The 13,355-nt window shown below is 40.4% G+C and overlaps 1 protein-coding gene across 19 annotated transcripts in view; it reads right to left on the bottom strand.

Annotated features, from left to right (window-relative positions):
- The window catches only part of ROBO2 (roundabout guidance receptor 2), a 644,167-nt gene that overhangs the window by 83,134 nt on the left and 547,678 nt on the right, over positions 1-13,355 (bottom strand). For all 19 annotated transcript variants that reach the window (XM_084645672.1, XM_084645685.1, XM_084645684.1 and 16 more), the window contains 2 exons: positions 5,933-6,057; positions 2,248-2,419 (listed from right to left, as the gene is read on the bottom strand). In XM_084645672.1, coding sequence (XP_084501798.1) covers positions 2,248-2,419; positions 5,933-6,057 — 297 coding nt within the window. The remainder of the gene's footprint in view (positions 1-2,247; positions 2,420-5,932; positions 6,058-13,355) is intronic.

The following is a 13,355-nucleotide window of genomic DNA, read 5'->3' as shown; positions in this document are numbered from 1 at the left end:
TTTCATCAAGATAGTCTATAAACAGATGGGATTTAAAGAAAAGTGAGATGCAGACAATGTGACTGCAAGTAACTGTATCTTGCTTTGTGAATACAAAAGGGAAAATGTAAGTGAAAAAGGGAACCAAAATCAAAACAGAAAAGAATGTATTAGTCACTTTTCGTCTAAACGGTATTAAATATGCAGAAAGTGATACCAGACAAGATTGTTGAGGCAGATATTCTGGGATCATTAAAAAAAGAAAGAAATGACATCATGAGTATAACAATGAATAAATGAAAAGTCTCTAAGTTCCAACTGGCTTTTTCCGATTTATGATGTACTTACATTCTCATGTCTCTTCCACCTTCATACCACAAACTCGGAAACATATCTTTCCATGTCCAGCTCTGGGGTATATTAATCAGTTTTGTAAGAATCAGGGAAGGACTGATGGCTCAGTTCTGCAAGGTGCTGAGCACTCTAGCCTCGGTCCAGCAAAGCACTTTTGCACACGTTTAACTTGAAGCAAATGAGTAATGGAACTACTCACATGTTTCAAGTAAAACATGTGCTTAAATGCTATGCTGGATTAGCACTATTTGTGTTCAGCACTTTACAGGATTGAACTCTTAAAGCAGTACGTCCAGAGATACTTCACACAAAAATCAGGTTTTCAAAAGTAATGAACTAAAAGTGAAAGGTCAGTCTCTCTCGGTAGAGATCATTTAAAGAGAGACCCCAAATTCATATCTAGTACCCTTTCCAAGGTTTTTGTAAGAGCTGAGTTCATTATTTTCAGTCTTGCAAGACTCTTTCACTTTTCTGTCATACATAATTCAATGAAGCTTCAATGAACAGACTCGCCCTAAAGATAGACCTATCTTAATCTCCCTTTTCGGACTTCCCCTCCAAAAAGAAAAAAAACCCTAAATCTAAACTTCTGCATTGCCCTACTTTTGAGAGGATACATTTGTAATGTGAATGTCATTAACCACTTAAAATGAAGCTTACGCAGGACTTATGTGGGAGCTAGGTCTTGTGCTGGCTTTTCTCTGAAGGGTGCATTTCACCCCAACTCAAATGAACATTCTGAGTCTGAGACATTGCTTTAGTTACGTTTTCCATTTTGTTCACTAGTCTCTGCCAAGAGTCCTAAAGGCACAGTATAAGAAATAGAAGAGCAGATTACAAAACCTTATCCCAGTACTCTTTTAGAAAGAACACATTTTTAAAGCAACACTAACAGTTGGCCTAAAGCCGTAGTTCAAATAGATCAAATTAATAAACAAATTCCTATACTCGAAGAACTTTAATGCAGCTCCACAACAAAAATGCTCAATTCAGTTCTGTTCAATTTCCTGCCCCACCCCCAATTTATGTTATAGAAGAATCTCAGAAGGATAAGATTCTAGGTTTCCCTCAGGTCATGAAATTAATTGAGCACGGAAACCACTAATAAGAAACAGTAATTTCAAAGGAAAAAGATGATAATACCAGCTTTCCTCTCTAGCTGGACTAGAGGCCACTTGTTCTTTGGCAGAAGAAAGCCCATGTGCTTGGGATAGCTGAGAAATGCTAAACTTCAAATGCTCAGGTTTCAGAGTAACAGCCGTGTTAGTCTGTATTCGCAAAAAGAAAAGGAGGACTTGTGGCACCTTAGAGACTAACCAATTTATTAGAGCATAAGCTTTCGTGAGCTACAGCTCACTTCCTCAGATGCATATCGTGGAAACTGCAGCAGGCCTGCTGCAGTTTCCACGATATGCATCTGAGGAAGTGAGCTGTAGCTCACGAAAGCTTATGCTCTAATAAATTGGTTAGTCTCTAAGGTGCCACAAGTCCTCCTTTTCTTTTTTCAAATGCTCAGAAAACCAACTTTAAACACTGCCTTGTGCAGCAGTAGCTCAAATAAGGCAATATTACAAGCATCTTAACAGGATAAGAGAGCTAGTTCTATAAATCTGTCAACCTGCAGGAGTGGTACATTCATAATAAAATATTAAATCAGCTGTGCAGGATAATCTATGTTTTTAATATGTTTCAGGAAAGGAAGAACTATTTCATCTTATTAGCTGTGAGAACTATACAGAAGAGGAAGAGGCAGTGTTGGCAGGCAGTGGTACATTTAAAGTTAACTAGATCGCTCAAATTGAATTGTACCTTGTTTTTTTGCTCCACTGGATTTTTATGCCTTCAGAAGTGATTTATGAAAGCTCTTCTGAAATACTAAACCGGTAAAATAAAATAGAGTAGACAATCACTTACCAATTATTATGGGTTGTGGTTCACTTTTTACTCCAACACCTGCACTGGTGCTTGCTGCCACTTCCACTCGATATTGAATACCAGGGTATAGGCCACCTATCACTACAGAGCGAATGGCTGCATCTACTGTTTTGTTGATGTGAAATCGAGTCTCATTACCTAGGCACCAGATCTTGGGTAGGGATTGGGGAAATAAAACAATATGAAAATAGTCATGCTTGCAAACAATGGTTCACAAATATGGTATATTAATATACTTCACTGGAAATACATATACTGATATCTTGAAATGCAACTGCTAAATTCCTTTAAACATTTAGGCCTGCTTCTGCAAAGACTTATGCATGTGCTTAACTTTACACATGGCTAAAATTCTCATTCTCTCAGCCCTGACATAGGGGAAATGCTAGGAACAGTACTGGGGGTAGAGAGGCATGCTGGAGGTGGAGCACATAGCATGGCAGACATTCTTCACGGTACTACTGTCCATAGGCAGCTGGGGATGGGATTCAGAAAGCCCCCAAGCAGCCCAGGATCAGTAGGATCCAAAGATGGCTTAAAATCACCTCCTTCCCCATGTCCCTGGGCGGTAAGTTCCATGCCGCAATTCTTAGAATCTCACCCACTGACTTTAATTACTTCCGTATGACTTGTCCCAGGCATGACATTAAGCATATGCATAAATCTTTGTTGGATCAGGCTCTTGTTTAGTTACTATGGCTATAATCTACGGTTTCCTAAAGTTATTTTTTCAGTCTCATTTTTTTCTATTGAATAGAAAACGGGCAACAATTACAAAAAGAAGCATGTTCAAACACTCCTAAGAATACTATACAGAATCTCCTTTTAAGTATTTTCAGCTTTCTACCCTGGTAGAAAAAGGGTGTGTGCAATTTCTAAAATGCTATGCTATGTTGTTGCTGTCATAACTGAAATTGTTCAGGAATCTAGATTTTGCGGTCTGACTTATTTTACCCTGTAATTCAACAGATACAAAAAATGTTCCTTAAGTATCCTGATATGTGCCATATTTCAAACCAGCACTTTGTGGCGCAAGTGGTATATTATTTCAAGGCAGTTTTGCTTCTCTCTCTTATATTTATTCATGAGCATTTCCTGAGACACTTTAGCATTAAAATGTTCAGAGACTCTTTTTTAGTTGAAGGGATCTGTGGAGACTATTACTATAATATTAAAGAATCCATTAACTACCACTCTAATTCCACTCAAGGGAAGCAATACATAAAAAAAAAATCCCATATATGCATGTATGTAATTACTGTACCAAAGGAAGCTGGTTGAAAACAACATGCAGTTGCTGACAAAGGGCTGGATTATCACAGACCTTACTTGGCTCAGCAGAGGAGAAAGCAGGAGTAACATTCCCATTGCTCCTATGCTTGGCACCGCTCAGTTTTTGACTCTAGCTTCACAGTACCAGGGGTTACTCACCTGATACACTTCCTTGTAAGCAAGGAGTGGGGGATGGAAGAATCCCTGGCTCCCCTAGGCTCAAACGGAGCTTCTTTGCTGGCCAGAGTCCCTGGCCAGGTGCATGAGGGAGTGCGGAGGAGTCATCATGATTTGTTCTCTGATCTGGTCTTGGGATAGTACAGTATTACAGGGTGCTCCTAACTTAAGGCAGACTGTAAGGTTGCAAACCAGCACTTAGTTAATGAAGGCATTTCGGACTATTTTGACAAAGAAATTGTTGTAGGCATAAATGAAGGAAGAAACAAAATTTGCAGATGTGTGTGTATAGCTCAGATTGTAGGAAAATGCTGAAAATTATATTACTTAATGAGAGAAACATCACACAAGCAAGGAACTACAGATTAATCCAGTTTTTCAAAAATAGGTACATAAAGGTAGGCTCCTAAATTCACATTTATTTAGGCACCTAAATAAGGTACGTAGTTTTTAAAAGTGCTGATCATACAATGCTTGCCACTGAGGTAAATGGCAGCTGCTGGGTCACTTTTGAAAATCATGGCAATCAGGTACATAAATATGGAATTAAGAGCCCAAATTTAGGCTCCTAGTTTTTTTAAATCTTGGCCTATGTCTCAATGCATATGTATAAAAGTTCAGAGTTAGAGTTGTGTGGATAACCCTTACGCATTTTCTGACATTTTAATGCTTAGCTGTGAAGTCATAACATTCTCTTAACATATTTTTAATGGAATTTATATGAAACAAACCTTAACATATTGGAGTTGGTATGAAGTTGAATTGATGTGAAAATGAGGTTTCAATAGCATAGCTGGGTTAATAAATTGTGGTCTTGACCAAACAAAACAAAACAACAAACTAATACATTGCAAGTAAATACTGTGTGTCTTTAAAACACGCACTCAAGAGAGTGAAACATAAAAGAGCTTACACTGATTTTAAAAGTAAGTGCCTGCCTCCCTGCTCCATCTCTGAGTCAGATTCACCCACACTGGAGCAGGGGGCTATAAATTACACCTTCCTGTGTGAGATGACCAAACTACATCCACAAGGAGCAATGCCAACACTTCCACTCTTTTGGGACTTCTGTTGGGGTAGGGCAGCTTCCATATCCACCAGCGGCTCCATATGAGGCCCACTAGCTGAGGCTATTGAAGATACTCACTGAAATAGTGTATCGCCTGCCCACAACCTTCTGGTATAGGGTTGACATCCCCGATAGGATTTGTCCCTGAAGAAGGGAAGTTGTGGCCACTTTCCCCAGATGAAACCTCTAGCAGATTTTTTGCCTCTGGAGCTTTGTTGCTGGGTTCCCAGTAGCTTCCACTGGCAGAAACCCATGGTGAATCTGCCCCAAGAGCATGGATTTTCAAGTTAATTCTCTGACCTCTAGCATGTATGCTGCCAAGCCCATCATTCCCCCTGGCATTTGGGTAGAGGATGTGATGAGGGCTGAAGGGGTTTCACTACTATTATACCTGCTGTGCAGGGCTTTTTCTGTTATTCTATGTGCTGCTGGGTATTTATTTACTGGAGTGGGATGAACAATCCATTGGATAGCATTCTGTGACATATCCATGTTGTAAATATGTAAATAAGTGGTCAGAGCCTGGGCTTGACCGTTGACTGATACAGCCTCTGAGGATGACACCTTGCAGACACCACATCAATGACAGAGGACAAAAGATAACTAAAGTGAGCTACTAGCCTACTGAGAAACACTGATACAGCAGGCATTGGCTATACTGATTTTCAACCTGTTGCCTGGGAAGGCTGCTTGTGCCCTGCAGGCCTCTAAATTATTGCCCTTAAAGGTGATCATGGAAGAAGATTTCCAGTTGATTACAAACTGAACTTGTGTTCTCAGGGTCACTCACTGTGATTTTTACAGTGAAGTGTTTGAGTCAGCATTGTTGCAGGCAAGGGAGGAAGGAGTAGCTCTGGCTTCCCTGTCAGGATAGGATAGGAGCTTGGCTGATTTCACCCTGAGCCTAGAGTGGTGCCTAGTACAGGATGGCTCCTCTCCCCCACACAGATCAGTTTTGTTTTTAACATAATGTTGATGCTGCTTAATGTGAGAAAAAAGGTGTAAGTGATCAGACCTCTCTGCTTGTTATTATACAGATGTGTAGTTCATTATGTCAAAATTTAAATCCACAAAAAAAATGTTGTATATTTCAACCCGACACAGTTTGGTTTAATTCACATCCCTCCCATTGTACATCAGTTTTACCTTATACTCCTGGATGATTCCATTTTGGTGATCTGGTGGGGGAGGGTCCCAGGAAATGCTGATGCTTGTGCTGTTGTGGTTTCCAACTGTCAGAACAGTAACAGACTGCGGAGGGGCACTTGGAGCTGTACCGGGTAGAAGGAACAAATAGAAGAATGACATTAGTCCAGTTGCTGGATCATTAATTTTGCTTAAACAGTGTAAGAGCAAGCAGAGAATCTATGAAGTTTGCACTCCCATGGGCTTGGAGATGCACACATTCTTGGGCAACGACAACTAGCACACATTCTTGGGCAACGACAACTATGAAAAATGTCTTTCTGAAGAGAAGCACAGCACTGAGTGAAAATTCAGTAGTTGTGGCAACACAGAAGCAATGCAAATCACTCTTCTTTTATTTATTGAGTTTAGCATGTCTCAAGTTTACAACTAGAATTAGTCTCAGACTTATATTCATTTTCTTATACACACGGTTGTGACTGCATACATAAATTAAATCTGCTAACTCAGACCGCCCTAAGCATTGTTCTGATCTCCCTATCTCCACTGCCCCTCTATGATCTAATATTGCCGAGTGATGAATAGAAGGGAATATTTTTAAAGACACATATCCTTAAGGTATTTAAATGTAGGATATTCCAGTTTTTGCCTGGCCAAAGAGTTAAAACACATGGGGCTTTAATCTCACTCACACTGCCAGAGAAATGGTCATCTATATTGTTACTCCTTTTGATTTGAGGGATTAGCTGAAATGTTGGGGTCTTTTGGGTTGTCCCAGTTAGGGGATAAATTGATGATGGAGTCAGGTATTTTTCTGAAGCAATCCTGTCTATTTACAAAGAATATAATTGCTCAGACCTCTCCGGGACAGAGCAGGAATCAAACAATCAGACAAATGACAATTTCTTTGCTCACAGTTCCAAGCCTCTTTCACACAGCACTCAGCTCATAAAATCTCTCTATCTAGGCTGTTTTCTCAGGACCATGCTCCCAGTGCTCATTCAGGCTGTGCCCCCGTCTTTCTGCTCTTCCTCTGTGTAGCCTTTTATTTTGCTTAAAGTGAATTTAGTGTTATAATACACCACCAGGGGTTCACCTCTGGTTGCTACAGTTTGAAGCTCAACAGAGTGAAAATTGCCTCTGGTGCTTTTTTCAGATGTGGAGATTCTAGAAACACACAAAGTCCAAGGATAGGGACCACAGACACAATCACAAGTACAAAGTCCTATCCATACTACAAGTTTTATTAAAGCAATAAGTAAAGTTACAATTACCCATGAATATAGAAATTCTACAAAAACCCATGCAATAATTATAACTGCAGTCATACACATCCTAAAAAAATATTCCAGGGTCTGATGGACTTCTCAATAGATGATCATTGCTAGAGGGATGGTTCCTGCTGGTGGGATGAGATCATTCCTTGGGTTTTCCCACTTTTACCCAATCATGGAACCCTCTTTTATATTGTAATTCTCACTACACCTAACTCCTTATACATATGCATGAAGGTGCCCTCTTTTCCTTATCTGTTCTTCCACACACCTTGACTATTGGGGTGCCCCATTTTTCATAGGTTGTTCTTAGTTCCTCTTATTCTCATTAGCATCTATGCACAATGTGGCCTGCGGTCAAGACAGACATTCAGAGTTGTTACAATTAGGTGTCTAGTGGTTTTGGACAATACATTGCGGTCTATTATGATCTACTTTTCCGTAACATCACATTGGCACATCTTTACAGTAATCTTGTGACTTTACTGCACAGGGTTGTTCCCAGTTCACCCATTCCTGTCAAGTGTTCTTAAGCCTCCCATTCCTGTCAAGTGTTCTTAAGCCTAGGGCCTAGTATGGCTAAACTAACATCTTACAGGTGTCAGCCTGCAGGGCTTGCATTCCAGCCATGCTTTACTTATTCACATAATACACAGTCATCTCTCCTAAATACTTATCAATCTTATACTTGTATAATCCTACAATTTATTTCTATTTAGCATATATTAATTATCTATGAAATAGCATCTGAACTGACCATAACATCACATAATACAATGATCAAGGGATGATAAAATGAACTAATTGGCTACATCTGTAACCTTTTGTGGTGTGCATCTCTCTCACATACATCCCCACTCAAAATAACAAAACTCCTCCAACCATACAGTTAAAATTTCTGAATGACCTCACGTGTGCCATTGTTGTAGGAGGTGACATGTGCCTGTGTTTTGTTTGAGGCCCCTATTGTTTCAGCTATGTGGTTCCATAAAGAAGTTTAATTGCATCTTAAAACTATTTTATATGAAAGGCGCCAGTTAGGTTCCCTCTGCTTCAATGATATTGAACCCAACCCATACAAATATCCACCTCTTCTTTTCCCTGGGGTGTTCCTGTTCTGCTCCATCATTTACTCTTGTCCTGCTGCTTTTTGCATATTTAATCACTTGAGGGTATTGAAAATGTATGACATCTCATTCTTTTGCAGTCTCTCTTCCCATGTCCATGCCCCAGATAAAGTGATTTGTGTTATTAAGACATTTCCCTGGGAAAGAACGTCAACACCTTCAGCATGACACCTTTATTCCTCAAGTGAGAATGTGTGACGTGCAGGGTCCCCCAGTTATTTTTTAAAGATGTTATGGTAGAGACTACAGTATCAATTTCACAGCATCATTGGCACTTTCATTAGAGTACCCACTGGCACTCCAGGCACCTCTCACTCTTGCTCTGATGCCAAGTTCTGAAAGCCTTAGCAACCTCTAGGTCCAGGGTTTTCTCTGGTACATTTCTGTCATGTTAAACAAAAAATTCGCGGAGGTCCAGGATTTCGAACTGAAGCCTTTCCCTCAGTTTTCTCCTCTAGCTCCTGTATTCCTGTCCATAAAGGACCTGGTTCATTTTGTTGCTCCATTAGTTCTGAGGGCACCAAAACTCTGGAAAAGTCCTTTTGTTATTGGGTTTTCCTTATTGTTTAAACATCCTTGGACCATGGTTCCCTGAAAAGTGGGCCCCAAAGTCACCAGCATCTCCCTACTCATCTTTTGGTCTTCCCTGGCTTTCAATGCCTGGGTTACCCAAAAGCCCCGGCAGCCTCAGGACAGATGGGATATCAGGATCACGCAAGTTTCCTGAGTCAATTCAGGATTCATTAGTTTTTCCTATGGCTTCTCCACTACACCTGATACTTTGCAGAATATGACCTACAAATTTGGATCCAGGAATTTAAACTCAACTCCTTTTAGTGACTGTAATGGGGGGATCTCACCGCTTGAGAGACTCCTAGTAGCTGGGTGTGGTACACAGTCTTTTTCTCATGCCTGGAACCACCTCTAGGCTGCCAGCTAACCTTGGTGGGGCTTCAGTGGCTTGGCCCTCCAGGCAAGTCAAAGTCCAAATGAAACCCTTCTGGGATAGTAAAGAGTTCAATAAATGAACAGTACTACTGACTTCACCAGGGTCTTCAGCCCCAGCTCTGGACCCTTTAAATTCAGCCCTGTGTTCAGGTTCTCAAATAAGCTATGTCCCCTTCTTCGTGTTTATGCCACTGTGGCTGGTAGAGGAACGTGGGATCTCTGACTACTTTGGGTTCCAACTCAGGGACCTTATACATAGCCGCCACACAGTCCTCAATTTCAGTTTGTTGTTGTTTCTTCCCTGGGTTACTTCCTACCAAGACCACCACCACCCCCTTTTTTTTTTTTTTTTTTGCTTTACTCTTATCTCAGGGTCAAGGTTCTTAGTCCTCTCTCTCTCCCCCTGCAAACCCAGCTGTGCAAATGCAGCCAGCACCAAACTCTGGCTATCCCTTGAGCACCTGTGGTCAGAGAGGAGAACCCACACTTGCCTCTCTTGTCCCAGCCAGGAATTGACCTGCTAAGGCCCGGCAGTTCCTTTTATCTGTGCCTGCTGGGTTCTGATTGGCTACTTCTGTGAAAACTCTCAAAGCAGGCCTGGAGGACCCACCTACACTGTTTTTTCCCTCTGAGCTCACTGCTGGCCTGGGATATCTTTGTATCCCTATTCAGGATCTCTTGACCTTCCACAAGCTCTCTGAATGCATGAACCTGGAGGCCACCTCCCTCCATAACCATCCTCTGTCAGGGTCTCCATTCCAGAACCTATTCCCTTTCTGTCTTATCCACCTACTGGTATGGCCTCCCTTACTGGTACTGTCTTCTATACTTAATGCCATACCCTTGCACTAAGGTGGAAGAGTCCCCCACAAGTGTGAGACCACTTCGCTTTTGTAGGCCCTAGGGTTCTTCACACAAAACTCCTCTTATCTACTTTCCTAACTGCCACCTCTTATCCCCTAGCTGTAGGAATATCCTGCTTGACCTCTCCAAAGGGACTGCTCTGATCTGGGACTCTTCTCCATAGCCCTCAGGACTTTAACTTTCCCCATATGGTTCAAAAATCTTATGATAGAAAGCGTTCTGGAATTCTTGCCAAACTTCCTTGTTGTTGCTCTATCATGTTGTTCACTAGCAGCAGGTTGGCTGTGGGATCCTCTTCTCTTATGGTTGTCATCTTCTTCTGCTCTTGCGCTGCTGCCTGTTGTTGTTGCAGGACCCAAAGGAGTGCTACCATCTATCCCTTCGTTCAGGGTCTGGTCTGAAAATTCCACTTCTAGTACCAAATCATAATGGGGCCCTCACCTCTTGATTGCCTCCAAGCAGCTAAATGTGGTACCATAGTCCTTTACTTGCCCATGGCACTGTAGTGGTTTCTAAGGGACTGCAGTAGCTGATGTAACTTGAGCAGCACTTAAGTTGCTCTAGGTTACTCCAGGGGCAAATTGGCCCCTGGCCAACCCAAATCAGTACAGCAGAAAGATGGCCTAGAGCTACTTTCCTCAACCATGCTGAGTATAAAATTGGTGCAGTTGAAGACTAGGACCTAAGTTTTGTAGCACTTGAAACAGAACTAAGCCACATAATAAAAACAGTATCAATATAAAAAAAGCATTGTTCTTTAACAATAAAAAAGTAAATAAATGTATGCATACCTAATTCTAAAAGAAAATGAATAATAAATGCATGAACCTGGAGGCCATCTCTCTCTATAACCATCCTCTTTTGGGGGTCTCCATTCCTGAACCTATTCCCTTTCTCTCTTTCCAATACCACTTACTGATAGGGCTTCCCATACTGGTACTGTCTTCTATACTTAACACCACACCCTTACACCTTTATTATTATTATAATGGCAGAGATTAAAACTAAGCTGCTTATCCTCTTTGCATTAAAATATAAAGTACTGTTTTGCTGAAATACATTCACTTCCTTCTTTAACATGTATAACATTAATTTTTATACAAAAATACACGATGCATATAGAAAGATAATACATCACATATATATACTGTACAAACACATGTAGAGATAGAGAACTGGGCAAATACTGCAAGATATTTTTGAAAAATATTCATTTTTTTAAAAAAATCCTTTAGTTCAACTGTATTCATTTCTTCTTTGAGTTTATATTTTATGAATATTATAGTGAATTCATTTACTGGAACTAATGTTAATGGAAATAGCAAATCTCAAGAGGATATAGAATAATATTAATGGAAAGTGAAATTAATAAATGAATTCAGAAGCCTTGAGTCAGACTAATCCAAACAGCAAGTCAGTTTGGATGAGCTATTACCAGCAGGAGAGTGAGTTTGTGTGTGTATGGGGGTGGGGGGTGTGTGAGAAAACCTGGATTTGTGCTGGAAATGGCCCACCTTGATTATCATGCACATTGTAGGGAGAGTGGTCACTTTGGATGAGCTATTACCAGCAGGATAGTGAGTTTGTGTGTGTGGTTTTTGGGAGGGGGGTGAGGGGGTGAGAGAACCTGGATTTGTGCAGGAAATGGCCCAACTTGATTATCATGCACATTGTGTAAAGAGTTGTCACTTTGGATGGGCTATCACCAGCAGGAGAGTGAATTTGTGTGGGGGGGGGTGGAGGGTGAGAAAACCTGGATTTGTGCTGGAAATGGCCCAACCTGATGATCACTTTAGATAAGCTATTACCAGCAGGACAGTGGGGTGGGAGGAGGTATTGTTTCATATTCTCTGTGTGTATATAAAGTCTGCTGCAGTTTCCACGGTATGCATCCGATGAAGTGAGCTGTAGCTCACGAAAGCTCATGCTCAAATAAATTGGTTAGTCTCTAAGGTGCCACAAGTACTCCTTTTCTTTTTGCGAATACTGACTAACACGGCTGTTACTCTGAAACCTGTCACTATGAAAACAGTGTTCAATGACCACTAAATAAGAGAGCTCAAGTTTAGAATACCATACATTTGCAATGAACAGGTCACCAACAACATACAGACCAAGTATTTATTATTCCATGAGGAATTTCAAATAAGTGAATGAATTTGGAAAAAAAAAAATCATGTTCAGCTTTTAGGATTATTTGTGAACAAACAACCCGAAAATTATCAGATACATTATCCATTATTATTTGTCCAGTTCTCTCTTTTGTGTGTGTGTGTGTGTGTGTGTGTAGACAGTCCTGACTTCTCTCTTTATGATAATACTGCTCTGTAAGCTGGCACCATAAATTAAACCACTTGTCTGACAGTGCTGTCGTTATTAAATAGACCACATTGAAAAATAACATTTTTAAAATTGTTTTCTCATTTCCCTTGCTGCTGGCTTGTGGAGAACACCTTGCCTGATTCTTGACAGGTCAATTATTCCAGTGCTCAGCTTCTTGCTACAGATATGAAAGAACCCAAATCAGTGTTCATCTTTTCCAGACGCAACCAAACAGAATTCCATTTGTTACTTTCACAAGGCCAAAGAGGTAGGAGATGAATGGCTACTGATTTGTAACAAATGTCTGATCTAGAGGAAATGTCTAACTGTGGTGAAATTGATTTTTGGAGTTAGGCCTCAGAAGTAACATTCTGTGTAAAATTAAATCCAGTAAAAAATTGAAACTTCTTTTTGGTAGTACATTGCCTTTGCACAAACTATATATTTTGATGTTGCAAAAATATACAGTATTCAGAGCACTCTTTCAAATGCTTTCTCTAAAGATAGTATAACTGACTTTTTCAAAAGTCAGGTCTGAAAAGTCTGATTTTCAAAACAGAATCAGATGTCAATGCAATAAGTGTGATACCTTTAAAAATACTACTCCTTTTATGTATGAATGAGAAGTAAATCATGTTCACCAAACATTGATTTCGGACTATCTTTACAAAAGTATGAGCAGCAAGGTAATTGCAAAGATAACCTTAAGAATCAAAGGAAATGGCCATTGAAATACACTCACTAATTTTCTCATGGAAGCTTATCTTACCTATTGGTGCTTTGATAGAAAAAAAGTCTATCACACAAGCAGTTAAATACTGTGGGGGTTGGGGAATCTTTTCTAGTGGTTGACATTTGACAGGTGGCAACTATTTGTTTTTCTGAAGA

Source organism: Lepidochelys olivacea (assembly GCF_965140295.1).
Source record: "Lepidochelys olivacea isolate rLepOli2 genome assembly, chromosome: 1".
In the NCBI taxonomy this organism is placed as follows: Eukaryota; Metazoa; Chordata; order Testudines; family Cheloniidae; genus Lepidochelys; species Lepidochelys olivacea.
This window is presented reverse-complemented; position numbering and strand designations above follow the sequence as displayed.